At 38.1% G+C, this 20,422-nt stretch overlaps 1 protein-coding gene and 1 pseudogene across 4 annotated transcripts in view; both read right to left on the bottom strand.

Moving 5' to 3' along the window:
* The window catches only part of FMN1 (formin 1), a 379,042-nt gene that overhangs the window by 208,506 nt on the left and 150,114 nt on the right, over positions 1-20,422 (bottom strand). For all 4 annotated transcript variants that reach the window (XM_074327935.1, XM_074327933.1, XM_074327934.1 and 1 more), the window contains one exon: positions 11,726-11,787. In XM_074327935.1, the coding sequence (XP_074184036.1) occupies positions 11,726-11,787 (62 nt within the window). The remainder of the gene's footprint in view (positions 1-11,725; positions 11,788-20,422) is intronic.
* Positions 3,990-8,130, bottom strand: LOC141570454 (swi5-dependent recombination DNA repair protein 1 homolog pseudogene; annotated as a pseudogene).

Raw genomic sequence — 20,422 nt, forward strand, 5'->3', positions numbered from 1 at the left:
TTGCTTCTGTACGTGCTTTAAGCATTATGCCTATGAATATAGACATATACATACATATACGTGAATGCTGTTCTGTGAAATAAGCTAAGAGAAATTTTATTTTTCATGTTTGAAGCAAAGCTCTGAACTGGAATGCTGCTTCAATCCTCAAAAGAAAAATTACTTTGAGTTTTATTAAGAGAAAAAGGGTCGAGCTGACCTCCAGTGGTGAGATTGGGGAATGGCTTCTAAAATAATTGTAAAATACCCAGATTACCTATTACACAAACCCACCCATATATGCAATATACTTATTGCAATTAATACTTTAAATTATGCGTATTATACATATTTGCAACAGACAGGAGTCATTCCATACAGAGTATTGAAACTAAATAAGCATAACTGTATCACAGAGACACCTACAGCAGCTTCAAGAGACAGTAAAAGAAATTACCATTTATCTATGGAAATCACAAGATCTAAGACGTGACAAATCTCTTAGTTGAGATATAAGACCTGGAATTCACAAACTACATTAAAAGTAGATAATTTAAAGATACTAACAGTCACATTAGCAAATGGTCTAATATTAGTTAATATTAAATACTTAGTTTAAGCTGCCTGTTGTTATTTAGTCTTCATCGTAGAAATTCTATTTTCCTAACTAAACAGTAAATCCTCTGAATCTAGAATCCATTCAGTAAGATAATCCAGGGTATGTGCTAAGTATAGTGTACGGTATATAGTAATATGTAATAAATGTTAGAAGCTTTTGTTATCATCACTATTAAATGATGTTTTATTTCTGGCACATCTCTTATATTTGACAAGCGCTCAATTAGTGTTTCATTAAAAAAAGATAAACTGTTAAATATTTAAAATTATACTTTAGGAAGTTAATTTTTATAGCAAAAATAATTTTGAAATGCAACATCTTACTTACACCCTTCAAATCTATGCTAGAACTCTTGGGGTTTTTTTTACATATTCAGATGTTTCCTTCACAAAACTACGGCCACCATCACATTGCCATTAACAGGAAGTAATGGAAGTGAGAACACCACACTTGTATAACAAAACTGTTAAAAACAATGCTCTTTGTAACATTAGTTGTAACACTAATCACAGAATGTTTTTCTTTTATATACGTACATAGGTAATACTGGAAGAACTTTACCACCACAAAATACTCTTTGAAAGCCACGGACTTAAACTAAATGCTGTATCATTTACTCATCATCGACCACACGCCACTGTACCTCCAGTCCCATACTCATCACAATACTTGCACTCAGCGTCCTATCAACCAAGTTATAATATCATCATGACCACTTTTCAAGTGAGAAACTAAAGCCCAGAAAGGTTTAAGGAATTTGTTCAAGACACACATCCAGTAGGTAGTGGAGACAGGATTTAAACTTAAGGCAGATTCCACATCTGTGTTTCTACTCAGCTGTTGTGCCTACAGTTATGTTGCATTTTTTTCCAATGAATGGTTAGCTGACTTCATTACATAGGTTCATTCTTCAGCATATTCTGCTCCTAAGGTCCATCATTTTTAAGGACTGATATTCTACCCCCGAATATAGACGTAGTCCATAAAAAAGGGCATGTCATGAATACTCCCTAGGCAAGGGCCTTCGAGGTGTAAGAACTTCCAGAAACAGTTCAATGTAGATGTTAAGAGAGTCACCTTGAAGGTTTGGTGTAATAACTCAATTAATCCTCAAATATAAAGACTGGCACATAGTAAATCAATAAATACCAGCTATTATTGTTGTTATGCCTCCACTAGGACACAGAGCAAGCTAGAATAAGTTGCAGTAAAATGGTCAAAGCATGCGCATGTGTACACATATGCACACACAAACACACAATAAATCCACATTATGGATTCCGAAGCCCACATGGGGTTGGACTTGTTAGAGAAGAGACAACAGGTGCCGTTTATCACACAGGGGTACATCCTACAAATAGGTGACAGCATAGGGAGCAACCATATCATCCCATCTACTTAAGGAATCAGTCATGTTGGCAGCTCTGCTAGAGATAAGATTGGAGAACAGCTAAAGAACTTCCATGTTTAAACTGCAAAAATCAAAGAAGTAAGGAGCTGGCAAGATGCACAGAAGTTTTGCCCCAGTATTTTCTTACTTAATTTATGGTCTCAGAAATTGATTTCTCTGAGACTCGGGTTTCAAATCTCTAAGATGAATACACACACATATCACAATTATGGTAACAAATACTAGAGGCTCTTCCTCAAACTGGGCTCAGGACCAGTTGTGAGAAATGAAGCTGAAGAGAGCAATCTTCTACCTGCTCCTTTCTTCTGTACTTAGGGAGGAAGAACAGCTTGTCGTTTCTAAAGTCAGCGAAGTAAGAGGACTCTGTTGCTATTTTTGTCTTTCTCAACAGCACACAAATGTCCCCATGGTTTTTTATCATATAAGGAGCTTGTATAGGGTAAGAAGACCAGATAATCTACAGAGGTCTTTGCCACAGAATGAGGGGAAGAGGGTAAATGAAAAGTTAGAAAACTAACTTTTAGAATACTAAAGAAAGTAAATCAAATCAGTTGAGAAGGTGACTGTGGAAATGGAGCAGATTTAGAAACCGGACAGACCTGGTTAGTAAATGTTGCCAGCACACTAACCAGCTGTGAAAACTCAGGATTGCACTCTACTTCTCTGAGTCTCCATTGATTAGAAATTATGTATATGAAGCACCAAGCAATGTACCTGGCAGAGTCGGTACTTCGTATTCAATAAATGATTATATTTATAACCATCTCCAGTTAAGTCAGAAAGCAAAGAGCACTCAGCATTTAAACTCTAAAAATCAAGCAAAACTTTTCTTCGTACCCCTTCCTAAAAATGTCCTATAACTTACATCATACACAACTTTTTGCCGAGCTCATCTTTCGCTCACCCTTCCAACACTGCTGCCCTCTCTATCCCACCAATAGCCCTTTCAAGGGAAGGACAGGAAGAAAAAGAAAAAGGAAAAGAATGAACCTATGTAATGAAGTCAGCTAACCATTTGTTGAAAGAAACTCAACATAACTGTAGGCAGCACAGCTGAGTAGAAACACAGATGTGAAATCTTCCTTGAGTTTGAATCTTTTTTTTTTCCCCCTTGAGTTTGAATCTTATCTCAGCTACCTACTGGATGTGTGTCTTGAACCATTTAAACCTTTCTGAGCTTCAGTTTCTCACCAGAAAAGTGGTTGTGATAATATTATGTAAAAGTCCACAAAGGTTGAAAAGCTCAAGGGACTTTTGCTTAGTTCTCCTGAAGCCGTGGAGAGTGAATGAGGACGTTCTCACTCAGCCTTTCCAGGCTCCATACCAGAGTCACCAATTCAGACGTCTACAGTGCCAGGCAATCAGCATAAACAAGCAAAGGATCCCGGATGTAAGACAACAGGAAATGTGGGGAAGTGTTGTGGCAAATTAGAACATATGTGCTCATTTAAAATTATTCAAATATGACTTTTGTTTGGACGTATGAGTTTAATTACCTGCTAGACCATCCAGATGGAAATATGTGCTAAATAGAATGAAACGGGTTCATAAACTTAGGATTGAGGCAAGCATTTTTTTGACCAGTTTAGGTTTAGACATTCACCAGATTGGACTATTTTTTTTAACATTGAAAATAAAACTTTTTTTTTGTTAACCACAAGAAACAAAAAAATGTATTACAACTTCCAGAACCGCCCAAATTATTTTTTAAAACATGAGTTAATTTTTTTTCACATTTTTTTAATGTAAAATTTTCTTCGGCAAATTTATCCCCAATAATAAATTTTCCCTTTAGAACTTAGTTTACATTTACATAACAGATTACCCTAAATTGATGTTCATCAAGATACCTCTCTCTAAGTCTAAGCCCTGATGGTTTACATATTCCTTTTAAAATGTAGTAAATATCTTTTAAGCTGTCATTCTCAAATATATTTGAGAAATATTTCCAAAGATATTCTGGAGAAAAAAAAATATGAATTAAACACCTAAAACTTCTTCTTCATTTCTGTTACAGTGAGCAGTGTATCATCCAACCCATACTGGTCTATCAACTGAATAAGGCTGAGTTTGTTGTTCTCCTCAGACATGGCTGACTGCAACTCCTAAAGCAACCACTGGCTACCGTCCTCCACTGCCTTATTACAACTGTAATAAATTAGACAGCTCATTCTTTGAAGTCTACATTTTGACTAATTTTAGCCTCCAAAGAAGGTCTTCTTTCTCCTGAAGCTGCTTCTTTGCTTTCTCTTTGTTTAATCCTGTTTGGGAAGATTCTCACTCACAATGTCATCTTGGAGATGACAGCAAGACCCAGTATCAGGTGATTTAGATTCACATGCATTGATACTCTTGAAGGTATTTTTCAAATATGTACTTTCTTCAAATTCACTGTCTATGTGTTTAAAATTTCCTTGAATTTCCAAACAGTTTTCTTCTGTTGAAGATGCTGGTTTCTCTGAAAGGGTCTAATGGTTTTCTTCATCCTCTACTTTAAGATGTTTTACCACACTGGAACAGGAATTAAATGAAGATGGTTTTCCTTAACCGTTCTCTAAGTGTTGCACTCACAGGATTCCTGTGGTACACGCCACTAGATGGTTTTCTGTCTCCATGTATCTGAAGTAACCGTCACAAAATGTCTTATTCCTGGAAGCTCCATTAGTGTTATTCCCTTCCAATAGGACTTTTTAAATGACACTGCTGACCAAACTTTGAGTTGTGTTTGATGGTGTCACCAATTTAAGAACTCTATGGCTCTCCCAAGACTGCCTCCAAAATAGCCTTCTACCAAAATACTGAGTCATGAAAGAATTTCCAAGGTCCACTAAAATCATTTAACAATTATTCATGACATTTTGGGCTAGTTTCCTAGCACTGTTGTAGGTAATGTGGGCAAAGGGGGACCTGGAAGACTTTGGGATTGAGATGGGGCGGACACACAGGACCACTCTGCCCAGACCAGCAGTAACAGAACTTCAGAACAGGAAGGAAACTTAGAGCACCTAGTCCTACACTCTTACTTATCGCTGAATAACCTATTATTCATCCTGTGGTAGAGGATTATGCAAAACTCAGAATTATTAAGTGAGACAGAATAAGTCTGGAGCAAAGGAAGCACGCCCCACAGGCTCTAACAGACCTTACTTCCTTCTATCTCATGAAGGGTCAAAAGAGCAGAGGCCAACATTCAAAACGCCACCTGTTCTAATCCTCGCCTATTGCCTAAAGTAAAAAACTATGGAAAAAAGAAAAACTATCTTCATCCACGTGAGTGACTCAGGTTTAGAGTTTAAGCTTCAGTAAGGATGATTGGAGCTGATGGCACATGAAAGAGGCATACAAAACTGGCATCAGCTTCCATGATACAAATGAGTAAGGCACATATTCATTGTTCTACAACCAGAGTCTCCATCAGCAACCATAATATCTGAATTATGGGGGGCAAGACAGCATCCTGCAGGTTGCGACAAAGGGCTCCTAGGCTGCTAAGTCAGCTAGGGAATTAATTGCTTTGTATTTTCCATCAAAATTCAACTCCAACTATATCTGTAGGCTTCTAGGTAGCCAGTGGCCTAAAAGGTATCCCAACACCAGGAAACCAGTAAACTACTAAACTCATAATGTTATATCATACATCCATAGTGAAACAATGAATTAAAATATTTCTCAACATTTAAAATTTTTTCTTCTTTCTCGGCATCTCAGTAATGAATTATATTAATATCAGTACTTGGGGGAATATCATAAGGGTTTGATGAAATCATCATATTTCATCTTTGTGAAAGTTTTGTTTATTGGTCTACAAATTACTCCCTTTTCTTCACAGTAATCTCTAAGAATTAACAGACTTAAATGTATTGTGTTGATAGAAAAGAACATAACAAATGGAAAAGGCTCAGGATTTATGGGTCTTTATAAATTTAGCTGTATCAGCTCATGTAGTCCGTACTCAATTTTGTTTCAACAGCAATGTGTATACTATTAGAAATGGACCAGAGGGGTGGGTTGGAGATAGAAAAAGTAAGGAAATCTACAAGTTTCTCTTAATGAAGGCCAACATATCATTTGGTTCTCTTGGGGACAACAAGGTACAGCGTAAGTTAATTTCCACTTTGGCATCCATCCCTGGATCATTTCACAGAGGGAGTGATCATGTTAGAAAACTGACTGCATTGCGCAATGATCAGGGGCCTGCCAAAGGCCATTGCTCAGTAAACTTTCCCCTCAGTTAAGGGCGAAGCATGTGATGAATGGGGTAAAAGAAAAGGTTCCTGAAAAGGAAATGTCATTGTTGGCTAGTCCTTTTTCTTCTATCCCACAACCCAAAGAACATTAGTTAAAAACAGATAAAAACAATCTGTCATTTCCATGGCACCTACTTCCAAACTGCTTAAAAGGCTGGTCAAAAACAATATTCTTCAATTACACAAAGCTGCTCAAAAGCCAGACAAGGGGTATGCATATTTTTTTTTTTTTGCCAACTTTCAAAATTGAGGAAGCAGAGAGCCAAAGAAGTCCTACCCATCCTACGCTAAAGCTTCCCTCCTGTCACAAAGAACTGGACCCCCTATAGATGTGTCACTAACCTGTTCTAAGAGCTGCCTCCCTCCACTGAGTCCAACATCTGGAAAAGCACGAGACTCTGCTTCATTCAGACTATGACTGAAAACCTGAACGCAATGCTCCACAGAGGCAAGGAGAATTGAGAAAAGATCTCTGGTTGAAAGGAGAACCTATAGAAGATACTACAAGAAAAGAAGTGGGGGTGTATAAATAATAAGGATTTAGAGATTCTAAGTTAAATATCTCTAAGGCTGAAAGCACAATGTGGTGGATAATTGAAACTTTTTTTCCCCCAAAGGTGCTATTAGAGATTATATAGCCTGGTGCCTCATTTTAGAAATTAGGAAATTGAGCCCCAAAGCATCGCCTGAAGTTCATGTTGTTCATCATGCCAAAACTAAGACCTAAGAATCCAAATCTTCTGATTCTAAATCTAATGTTCTTTACATTAATGCTGCATTGATTATTGGAAAGAGGTTCGGCTTCAAAGTCAGACAGATCTAGGTGGATTCAAATTTGGTTCCCTTCTAACTAGTCTAGGACTTCTGACAAGTCAATCTTTGAAAGCCTCACGGTAAAATGGGAGGGATCTATTACTTTGCTTATATTCCTCTGTTTACTCTTTATAATACTAATACTAAATGACTGGAAAAGAGGTTGGCACACAGTAGAGATTTTATTAGAAGTTAGGCACTGTTATTTTTCAATCATAGGTTGTCATATAAGAAATATTTATGTATCAGATATGTACGATGCACTTTGGTAGGTACGTTAAAAGATACAGTGATCAAATATATGGTGATGGAAGGAGAACTGACTCTAAGTGGTGAACAAATAATGGGATTTATAGATGATATAATACAGAATTGTACACTTGCAACTTATGTAGTTTTGTTGACCACTGTCAGCCCAATAAATTTTCATTAAAAAAAAAGATATAGCAACAAAAGTCATTGCTCCCTCCCGGGTGCCTACACACTGCAGATTAATAAGCAGGAACATGGTGGCATGCAAATGGGGCTGAAACCACTCAAAGAATTGAACTGGAACTCAGGAAGTGGACTATGCATTGAGATAAGATTATGGGAATCAACAGAATGGTATTCCAGAAAATAGGTTACTGGGGGGGGGGGGCAGAATTATGTAGGAAACAAGTTACACAGTTTTCTGTCTTATACTTCCTCTCTCTACATGGTAAAGTCCTAACAGGGGAACCAGATATTTCGCAAACTTATTTAACCATGAAATCTTTTTGTCAAGGAGCCTTTCAGAGGCTCACTGTTCAGTGGAACAAGCTTCAGTAAACCTGGTTTAGACTACCCTGAAAGCGAGCACAGAGGCAGGTGAACAGCTGGAAGATGATGTAAAAATCACCCTAAAAGAATAAGTCCATTGTCCCAAGGAAGTCCTCAACCAAAAGAGCCTGAGGACCACTCTAAACTCAAGTTGCCTCATCACGAGGAGATTCGTGCAGGGGAAAGGGCATGAGAAGTAACACTTGCTGAGCCATGTGCCACATAACCTGTGCCACCGGATGTGCATCATATTGAACCATCCCGGAGGGGAAGTATCATCAGCAGCATGATTATTATTGTACTGATGCTGAAGCTGAGAAAACTAAGTCCCAGAGAAGTTGACTCATTTCCCAACATCGCAATACAAGGAGTTCAACGCAATCCTGACTCCAAAACCTGAGTTCTTTCACATTCTCGTCATGCATAAAATAATATCGCATCCAATTCTCTAACTACAGTAGGCAAAGATCAGCTGTACAGTCACACATTTTGTACGACAGCTGAGATGGTGATTTTCAAACCTTGCTCCTAAGCAATCTCAAAGAAATAATTCCGTATTTATGCGATGGGAGAATTAATTTTATCATATGCTTTAGAAGGGCAGATCTGAACTATGTTTCTACCCAGTAGTCATGAAGTTGTACAATGGCTACCACAGGCAAAAATGTCTCAAATAAGTGAACACTTGTAAAGGTAAGATGTCAAGTTTTCAAAAATGAAGTCAGTAACATACACTTATCCCAAACTGAAAAATGAACCAAATGACGCTGAGTATCAGGAAGTAATGACAAACTCTCAAGGCCGTGTCTGCTAAATGAAGGGCACACTTGGACAAAATTAAAGAATTTTGCTGTGGTTACATTATAAATGACATAAAATAGTGACATCACGGAAAGTGACCTGCCACCACTCTCCTACCAGTGACTTGAACAGAAAAGTCAGCCAGTGCTTTGACTTTGTGTACAAGACATATAAACATAAGGCTCTGGAAACGGATTAATTCAGGTCATCAATAAACCTTTGCTTTTGAACTATAAGGAGAGTATGTATGTAAGTCACTACACATTTTGAAAAGCTGGTCCAAGGACCAAGCCCTGTACCCTTTCTACAGAGCAGGCAAGAGAGTACAAACTCCAGACTCTTCCACCAACAAGCCTTGGGACTCTGGGTTAAAAATGTCAACCTCCAACCAAATTATTTTAGGTGGTAAGGATCCCATGTGCAGGTGGGGGAACCAAACAATTAAGTGACTTCCCTACAAACCTATAGTCAAAAGCAGAATGGAAAACTGAATTTAATTTCTCTGTTTATTGAATCATGCATTTTCTTTCAACTCTATGAAAACATCCCCCAAAAACTAAATGTGCTACATATAAATTTTTGTATATGGTGACAGGATCGATCATTTTTCCTGTGTACTTTAAGCATGAGATCTTTCTTATTCTAGAAGGGCATGTTGAAGAAGTCCTGAAATACATCTGACTTGTCCATGATCTGTAAGTGGAGAAAGAAAGTTGAACAGGCAACTGAAGGCTGCCGATGGAAATCATATATAAGAAATGAGCACTGAAATAGCAATTCTCCCACCCATTATCTTCTACTAGTTCTGCGACAATAGATGTGACTTTGTTACTTTGGGAAATAAAACAGGTAGAGATGACACTCAGTGAATGCCCACAAGCAGATCCAGGCTAGGTTATTGTCTGTTTTATGAGCTGCATCTGTTCTGACTAGTTGGTGTTGCTGCCAGTCTAGTTGTTTTATTTTCTACATCTACTAGACAACAAGGGTTAATTAAAGCATCAAGGAGGAGCCAGGCAAGTGAAATGGCCCAGGGTGGGGACGGTGGCAACCTAGAGCACATGTGCCCAGTTGAAGCAGATACCCGCTCCTGAAATCCTGCAGGTTGAAGTCCTACAGGAGAACAGGCCCACGGGAGCCAGACTTGCCCTATTTTTTAAAGAAGCAGCTAGAAATCCCTCCATATTTTAAAATAGTTATTCCTAATTCAATCTTCAAAATGCTATTTGCTAACAAAACACTTCTCTAGAATAAGAGTTGCCCGTTTCCTGTGGAGGGCTATCAGTCCATGACTGCTGAAATCGACCTAAACTACAGTTAAGTGTATAGATTGGGGCCACTGCCCTGTCCTGATGGCAGAAATGGGCCATAGCCACGGGTTTCCAGCAATTATAAATATAGGTATAAATCATAAGCATGGGGCAAATTCTTTTTTAAGTTTACTAATAGCATTAAAAGAGCAGATCATTCTTTCAAAGATACTTAAAGGACACTTAAGATACAATTAGGAATATGTTTTAACCTTTACTATTGTCAATCATATCTTCGTCTGACCTTTACTTTAAATTGAAATCAGGATCCCAATATACATTTTTCCTTTCCGTTTATTCTTCATTCCCTTCTCCAACCTTTCCTTAGTTTGATATGTAAGATCATAGGACTTCCATGGGGATGATATGAAATAGTATATGCAATACACCTAAAACAATACCAAGCACAAAGTAAGAACTCAAAAACTGTAAGTGCCTGCTGTTGCCGTGAAGATTATTTAGGTCTCAAAGCCCTCAACAGGGCTGGTCTACAACTTGGGAAAAGCTAGTGTTAACTCTTAAAACTGAGCTGTTACATAAAACTTCTGCTCACAGAATCACTCTGTACCTATCCTTGTTAGAAATCTGTTTCTTAGATTAATCCCCATTTCAGTTCCTCTGAGACAGTTGAGAATGTTTTTGCACATCAGAACAAAGATAAAGAAAGAGCGGTCTCTGTAGGGCATTTTGCAACAAAGGAGATAGGGGCCTCCACCTCTCTTTTTCCCCTAGGAGGCAGAGGTACTTTTCCACTTTTTTTGTTTCATTGTGAAATGGACTCATTCGGTCTTTCGAACTATTTAAACCAACCTGGATGGGGGTGGCTTGAATTCATATACTATACAGCTTATTTAATGATCGTTTTGCTATTTGCAATGGCTTTGTGTATTATCCAATACACTATCTCATTTATTTCAAAAGCACATTATCATGTATTGAAAACAAGAATATTTGATCCACAAGTTTAGTAAATTAGAAAGTAACCAGTCAACACGAAGCACCAAGTTTTATTTAAATTTTGCTCTTGTCCTCTCTTGAGGTACAGGGTCACCTCAGCCAGCATTAAACTAGAATCAGTGTCTAATCCAATATTTACATACTTGAAATTAAGATCCTGAAATTTCCCGTTGCATGCACTGCAAGCAAATACCAAACAAAAGGGGATGACAAATTAGATGGTGGGATGCAGGAAATGATGGCTGAATCTTTCTGGGTTTCACCAAAGAGGATCCAGTCAGCAATTCCCAAGCGCTCCTTGGGGATAGGGAATGGATGGCTCAACACAACTCCTCCTTCCAGGGAGGGTCACTTCCTTAAGTGCCTTAATCTGCATGACATCATATTACAGGCATGTGCTAACAGATAAATACAAACACATGAATGGAAGTGAGCCAAACAAAATAACTTATACTGTGCATATGAAAAATAACTATTTAAGTACTTCTCATAAACAGCAAAAGTCTAAATACCATCTTTTCTGCTTTACAAGTCAAACCTTCCTTTTTCCCGATTGAATCATTTTCCCAATCTGATGCATTTGTGGTATTTTTAAAAAATAGGAATTGAGTTCTATTAAAAACAAGAGTCCAAGGCTTTCATCCCTGGGACAGATCCAGTGCCCACTGGCAGGAGCAAGCTGCAGGTGCTGTCTAGATAAATATGCCTTCAAAGGGGCACTATTCAGCACATGAGAAAACTAAGAATCAGCCTCCAGAATCAGTTCAATAGAATCAAAGAGACATACCTGCAGGTTTTCAATTTCTTCTTTGTGCTCCCTCTTCAAGTGTAAAATAGCAGCTTGATATTCTGTAAGATCACAAAAGAAGCCAATTAGCAAAGAAGCACACAATTATGCACAAAATTCAAAGTGAACATCTCCAAGATTCCAGAGGTGCTTCTACAAGTAAACCGAGTAAATAAATGCCACCGTTTGATGTTAACTTGACAAGAGATGCTGAAAATTGGGACAAGACAAGCAGCTCAGGATGGAAGGATGTCCTTCCATTTAGCAAACCTTGAATTATAAGAATGCCCCAATTAGGCAGATAAGATAGGGTTAAAAAAAAGGTATGATGAGTGTTCTAGATAAAGACTGGGTCAGACATTTGTCTTTAAGGAGGAGCTGGAGGTTAAGGCCCCACAGAGAACAAATATACACAGGTTAAGAGCAGACACACAGGAAATAAAAGAAAACCTTCTATGTGACATAAGAGAATTCCATTTTTAACACTGTCCCCCCACCCTCCCACCCCCAAAATATCTCCATTTGAATGTAAGGCTAAGCAAATACCCAGAGTTGATTTTAATTTTTAGATCACTCAAGAAAGTCAAGATCATTTGTCATTTGGATGAGAGAATCTAAGATGAGTAGAGGTTGAAAGGAGGACAAAAATAAATTTCTGGTCCAATTTTAGTCTGAGCCTAATAATGTTTATTCCAACAATAGGTCCCAAGTGTACACAGGAACTGCAGCCAACTACTAAAACTACCATCCCTCTGGTTAAGCATGAAGCAGCTATAACAACTTTATTTCCATCAGGATGGCAAAGTGTATGGGGGGTCACAGAACTAGGCAGGCTGCAGAGAACCAGAAAGCAAAATGCTATGAGATAACATTTTTTTGTGGGATAAGCCATTTTTTTTTTAATAAATATGTTTTGGTTGTTAAGAAAAATGTCAGATGTCATCTTAAAGTTTATAAAAAGACAGGCTATTTTTTCAAGTGGATTTCAGAAATCAGGCATGTGAGTTTAGATTTCCATTCTAGTACATAAGGGAAATCTTTGATTAAGCCATAACAGGAGAGGAGTGTTGCTATTGGTAATTATGACTAGTCATACCGCTGCTCTTATGGGGAATGTGGTCCACTGAGCTGTGAATCCATCAGCAAGTTCTGTGGGTTCTACATCCAAACCATATCTTGAATCAAATCACTTCTCACCATTCCACAACCACAATAGTCCAAGCCACCACCATCTTTTCCCTGGACCTCTGCAGTAACCTGAAAAGGTTACCTGCTTTCACTCTTACCACCACCAAAACCCATTCTCCTCACAGGAGCAGCCTGAATGATCTGTGAAAGGCATGAACCAGAGACATGTCTCATCCCTGGCTATCCACTGCAGAGAGTGAAATTAAAACTCCCTACTGTAGCCCCAGAGGCCCTCCATGGCCTCTCTCCATCTTCCCCTTGCTCATTACACTCCTAACACACTGGCTTTCTTGCTGTTGCTTGAATTTGTCAAGATCTTTTCTACCTCAGAATCTTTACTAATATTGGGGACAATAACAATGAATTGTATTTATTGAGCACTTACTAAATACCAGGCGTTATCTAAGTACTTCAGATGTGTAACTTCATCCCTACAATAACCCTATGATATAGGGACATTTTCCTCATTAAAGATGAGGAAACTGATAGAAAGCTGAGTAAGCTGCAGAGCCAGAAAACATATATAATCAATGGGTGAACGTATGAACGGTGGTATATCCACAGAATAGAATACTACTCAGCAATAAAAGGAATGAGCTACTGATACATATATCAACATAGACGAATTTCAAAGGCAGTAAGCAGAGTAAAGGAGACCAGTCTCAGAAGGCTGACTATGTTTAATCCCATGTATATGACATTCTGGAAAAGACAAAACCATAGGGATGAAGAACAGATCAGATCAGTAGTGACTAGAGGTTAGAGATAAGGGAAGATTAGATTACAAAAGGGAGGCACATAAAGGAATTTTTGGGTTATATAACTATTTTTTTATCCTGATTATGGTGGTAGTTACATGACTCTATACATGGGTTAAAACTTACAAAATTGTACAACAAAAAGAAAAAAGTTAATTCTATAGTATATTAATTTTTACAAATCTACATCAAATATTGTACTTTTTAATGCTTTCCCTAGGAGATACAGCATAATACAAGAATACCTCTTACTACTGCTTCTTTTCATCATTTTCCTAAGGGTACTAGCGGACACAATAGGACAAGAAAAAAGAAAACAAACATGCCTATGAACACATCACATACACATCACACAAACACACACACACACACACACACACACATACACACACACAACAAAGGGGGGGAAAGCAATTATATATTTATAAAAAGCCAAAAGATCCTGTAGATAAAATATTATAATTAATATGTGAGTTTAGTAGGGTGGCTGGATATAAAATTGGTATACAAAAATCCTGATACCAGCAACAGTTTAAAAAGAAAACTGAAGATAACATTTACAGGAACCCTAAAAGTACAAAGTACTTAGAAAGAACCTTAACAAAAATATTTAAGACCTCATGAGAAACTGAAAATACTATACTGAAATATATTACAAAGAAAGACACAGACAGATAGCGAGAAAACCATGTTTTTGGTAAGGTTCAATATTGTAAAGATGCTAATTTTTTCAAATTGGTCTATAGATTCAATGAAATCCCATTCAACATTTCTAAAGGTTTTGGTTTTGTTTGAAATTAAGGAGCTTGTTCTAAAATGTATATTGAAGCACAGAAGTGCAAAAAGCCAGTAAGAGCCAAGAAACTCTTGAACAAATAAATAAAAGATAAGACAACTTGCCTTACACCTAATAAGAATTATTTTTAATTATCACCACATAGTAGTGTGCGACTGGCACACAGATTACAAATAAACTAATAGAACAGACTAGAGAGTCCAGGAACTATGAATTCATGCTCACAGAAGTTGCATGGGAGATCTCTGTTTCCACTAAAAATGGTCTTTTCAGTAACTATAGGTTGGAATTGTGTGGAAAAACATGAAACTGGACCCCAACTTTATACCATATAATAATCTATACTAAGTCAAGTAAGAGCTAAATTATAAAAAAAACTAAACTATAAATATTTTATAAGAATATAGCACATTTTTTTAAACCTCAGGATAGGAAAGGGCTTAAGATTCAAACTGTATTGCACATAAAGAAAAGAAAACAAATTTCACTACATTAAAATTAAGAACTACTTTTCACCAAAATACATCATAAAGAGAGGGAAAAGACAAGTCACGGAATGGGGGAATATACTTGAAACAAGTAATCAAAGATGTACTATAAAAAATACATCTATATCTATATAGATATAGATAGATATATAAATATAGATAGATATATAAATATAGATAGATATATAAATATCTATCTATCTATATCTATATATAGATAGATATATAGATATGTCAGTAATTCCTACAAAATTATAGAAAACGATAAATAAGCCAAAAATGTCAATAGGTACTCTAAAAAGAAGACATATAAATGACAGATAAATACATTAAAAGGTGCTCATTCTTATTGTAAGCAGGGATATTTAAGGTCCGACAAAACTGGGTGTTGAAGATGTGGACCAATGGAAACTCACACATGAGTGGTAGGAGAGCAAATTGGCACAAAATCGCTAGGGAAAACGTTTGGCATTTTCTAATAAAGTTGAAGATCCTCACACTACTTACCCAACAATCCTAATCCTAGGTACACATAAAAATAAACTGTAAAAGAAAAGCAATTAATATTAACAAAAATCAGTATAATAAGTGGCACTCAGGTGAAGAGGAATTGAGTTGGGTTATGACTGAGTAAGGTGGTGTCATATGGATGTTCGATGAAAAGTTGTTGTTTTAACCTCTGTGTTTTATGCTATGTCTTTATGTGTACCTAATATTACAATATATATAAAAAACATCACTCTGGTTATATTAGTTTTCTCATATATCAAGTAAAGAATATTATACAGGTGCAAGAGATTCTCTAGATTCATGAAATAAGAATAAGCAATTTAGTAAGTTGGAGTCTTGTATAAATGTTGAGTCCCAACCCACGTGAAGACTGATAGCTAAACCTTAATCAATTCTCTTCCTCTACGAAGTAGACAAAGGAATGTTAGCTAAACCAACCTTCTTGCAAAACAGATATCCCTTGGGAATAACAGCTACATTCCATATAGAAATTACACAGGATATATTTTGAAATGATTCATGTTGTGTCATTTGTACCTGTAAGGAGTGACAGATACAGTGATGACTAATGAACAGATTGATAAAGGAGATCATTACAAAGCTAACACCCAGTAAATCTTGATTCATCGCCTCCTCAAACAAACAGTTTTACCAACAGTCCCAGTGTGACAGTTGGCAAGAAAACACACCCTCAATGTTGACAAGGGTGACAAAATAGACTCTCTGGGCAGCACGCAGAAGAAGGAAGTGAATGCCTTCACTAGTGGAATGTTCACAAAAGAATGCTGACAATATAAAGGTTACCAAATAACGAGTCAAAGTTAGGTTGGGGGTTTCCAAATGCCTTCCAGGAGAGTCCCTCCCCCACATTTTTTGTTTGCAAATGGCTTGTAGTGGACCCAGGCAAATCCTCCCTGTCTCTTTTGGGGGTGAGGGTGATGAGGAAGAGGTCTCAATTCAAGACGAAGGATGATTTTGTTTGTTAAAAAGAGAACTTGACCCTGGTATTCAGTAGCTCTGGGACTCTATAAATGTATGGGGGGAGGGGAAGAAAAGGAATTGCGATTTTGAATATCTGGGCTTGAAAAGGGCAGATCTCTTTGAAGCCACATTAACCCCAATCAGAATTAACAAATGAATTCAAATAGGAAGGAAGGAAGAAAGCAAGGGAAGAAGGGAGGAAGGAAAAAGAAAAAAAGATGCCCAGAAAACGTCTTTTAGGAAAATAGTACATTATATAGAATGACAGAAAAAGGAAAAGGAAAAAGGATTCAACGTTCTGGGGAAAAATTCGTTAAGAAACTTCCCTCCATAAAAACAAAGCTCTTTCTAGTCAAGTACTTAGTCTAATTGGTAAGGCCCCCTCTGTTTCACGAACCTTCCTTTCTGATCAGCTCAAAACATCAATTGTGCCTTTCTCCCAGGCACAACTACAGAGTTGTATCTTCCAATACACCCAGGGCAGAATTCAAGATGCTCTCACTACCATGGAGGCAAGTAGTAACCTTTGCAGTTCTTCATTGACTGAGATTCTCTTAATTATATGTGGGTATAGGTGACACTGAACACGATTTTTCAGGAACTGCTCTAAGCACTCTACACAGATTAACTCAGGCCAACCTCACATCACACTTACAAAGTAGATCCCATCATATCAAGGCCCATTTTACAGATGAGGAAATTGAGGAGCAAAGGTTGAACAACGTTCTCCAAACCACATACTCATAAGTGCCAACGATGTCATTCAAGTTCAGAGAACCTGTGCTATTACGCCGCAGAGTGTGTTTGCTTGTTTTTGCTTGTTATTGCTGTTCATATGGTTGGGTAAGCCTCAGGTGTAACCAAAACTCAAAATCCCTAGGGACGTAAAGGTTGCTGGCTCTATCCAATCACTAGAATCACTTATAAACTTGGGAAGTCTTTTCCACAGCTCTTTAAAAGGGATATGGAGTTATTTTTAATGACAGGGAGGTTGAATGAGCCTGGGGTTGACATGAGCAGAGTTTTAATGACGGGGCCCATCGATTTATGAGACTGCAATTTGTCCATCTTCTCTATGGGGACTTCAGGCCTTCAGACACCAGTTGATGGTTAAATCTGGTTTTCATTTACATTCTTACACGTACATACACACCCCAAATCAAGGAGCTTACACATACATACACACCCCAAATCAAAGATGACATTTGTGAAAACATCTTAGTTACTGACAGATGAATACACATTCAAGCAAACTCATCTCTGAACAAACGCAGAAACTTTCTCCAACCATCTCTAACACTAATGAAAATGGTGCTGGTCATAAAGGGCAAACTCACAGACCATTTACTTCGATATCTATGAATGAAATCAAATGTGAGCTCTCATGTATAATAAGGTTATGAAAGCAGAGTGTGGCCTGGTCTTGGTGCACAGAAGGTCCTCTAGGTCCTAAACAATGCAGTCCACAGTAACAAAGCTTTTGGAAAAGGCATAGCTGCCTTGTTACTCGTCAGAAATAGTCAAGGGAGATTCAAAGTCAGTGAAACCAAGAGGAAAAGGCTGGGTGTAATCAAAATCAATAGCGGCCAGTAGGGCCATCACCTTTGTAATGTCAATACAACACCTCTTATCAGCAGGCCTTCAACAACCGCACATATGGTGCAAAAAGTATAATAAGGAGGCCAACTCCATGTTGACAGCTTTGAAGCCTCACCTCTCCCTCTTCCCCTGTGCCCCACATCTGGTTAGAAAGACTTTGACGCTGGCAGGAAATTCTAACCACACAAACCACTGCCCACAAGTGGGAATCCTTACACCAACCCCCTAAACATCATACAACTCCAAGCCAGTCTATTACCCTTCCTCACTCAAGCATTTTCCTGCCCTGCTCTCCTTAAAAGTCTCAGTATACTAGTAATAAATGTGTGTGTATGTGTGTATTCATCAATCTTGGTATCTGACAAATTTTGGACAGAGGGTCCATCCTGAGTCTTCAAAAAGCATGAGACCATGTTGAAGTTACATTAATAATCAATGAAACGACCTATTATGTTGTTCTATGTACATATGGAAAGGAGATGGCTACTTTCCATACAAGAAAAACACAAGATCTGACAATAGCTGGGAGACATCCCATGAATTTAGGAATTATAACTTTCAATCTCTTCTTGTTCAAGAATATTTAGGATTTCCTCAGGAAGAAATATAAACGGTCACTATTAAAATATGGGAGAATATCCCAACTTGCCAAGCCCACTAGGTTTTTCACTGCGCTGGGCAGCTCTTTCACTCACGTGTTTAGCATCTCCATAAGCCAGGCACTGAACTAAGGATTGGGTATAAGAAAATGAACCCCACATATTTCCAGCCTTAAAAGGCTTCTCAGGGTGTACATCTCTGAAATGCCTTAGGAGCTTTCAGCACTTGTACTCTGGCATTAACACATTAAGCCTTCGCCTTCTAAAAGACTATTTGATTTCTTTCGATTATTTTACATGTCGGTGTGGAAAACTGTTGAGCAAATATTTGTCTATTCTCACCTCCACTTTCTGCTTGGGGTGCAGAATATGTCTTACGACTCTTTGCTATGGCTAGTGGAATATGAACTGACATGATGTAAGGAGAGGATTTAAATTTGCTTGTACGCAATTTGGCTTGCCGCCTGCACTCCTGCTATTTCACAAAACAAGAATATACCCTAGGTAGCCACTTCTTACTCAGCCGGAGTCCCAGAGAGAGTCGCCTGATGCAGACCTAAACCTTAGCCACAGTTGGCAGCCAAGCCCAATTTGTGCACAGCTTGAAAGGGCCTAGCTCAGTTGAACCACAGTTGACCCTTTACACCCATGCAAAGAAATGCTTGTGATTGAAAGCTACTGGATTCTAGCGTGGTTTGTTACACAACATTATTGCAGCAATAGCTGACGTATACATATGGGAAGGTTCTAGCCACGTTTACTTTGGAAGAGCGTACCATTTTGGAGGCTTTAAATAACGGGAATGGAGTCTCACCAACCAGTGTAGGAAGAACAGGGCTCAGGGAAGAGGACAAGTGAAGGGGGGAGGGAGGGGTGCAACATATTTATATCCTTTAATACTCGAAAAATGAGCTCAGAACAGCAATTGAGTCTTTATGTCCTAGGGTGATGGTGTAAAATAGATACAGAAGTCAGCAAGTTCATGGCTACGTCTCTGACTTTTACCTGGATTCTCAAGGTATCTAGGGCCAGGCACCATTTGATGGACATCTCACCATGGAGCAAACAGTCATTAAATCAAATTCTAGCTGCCAATGCCTGCGTAACTTTCCTTTTCACTTTGCTTGCTCTCTTACATTTATTTTCTGTTCTGTTAAAAATGGAGATGCTAAGGAGTTCAGAACTCTAGGAACACAGGCTCCCTAAAACTTACATTCCCCTTTCTAGCTACATAGTTTTAAAAGCCAAGAAACATCTACGCAGGCACAAAACTTGTCAGAATAAAATTTAGGCTACCCAATGCCTGCCACCAGATGGCAGACACAATACTTCATATTTAAACTTAAAGCTTGCTACCAGGTGGCACTCAGTAAGGCTGAAAGATTTGATAGGGGTGGGCAGGTGGGGAGACCTGAGGGGACACCAGAGCTGTGAAATGAATGTTTTCCTTTTATTTGAAAGATGGACTAGTATGGATAGGGTATCTGTATGAGAAAGACTCGAACAAATAACTTTTGGAAACCAAGTTTCCAAAGTTAAAAGTGACCCAATAGACTTCCAGTTGTTACAAGTACATGTTTTTTAGTTCCCTCCTAAGTCTGCATAGCAATGAAATCCAAAATATAAAGCAAGAAGGTTTAAACTCATAGATGAGGACCAAAACAGACTAATATCTTGCAGAAACAGAAATGGAACAAAGCAGCAAAGTGGTGCTTTGGGCCTGCAGCTCTGGGCCTGCTGTGCCCCAGTTCCCGCCCGAGGAGGCGGCAGGATGGCCT

The sequence above is a fragment of the Rhinolophus sinicus genome, linkage group LG03, assembly GCF_036562045.2.
Source record: "Rhinolophus sinicus isolate RSC01 linkage group LG03, ASM3656204v1, whole genome shotgun sequence".
NCBI classification, from domain to species: Eukaryota; Metazoa; Chordata; class Mammalia; order Chiroptera; family Rhinolophidae; genus Rhinolophus; species Rhinolophus sinicus.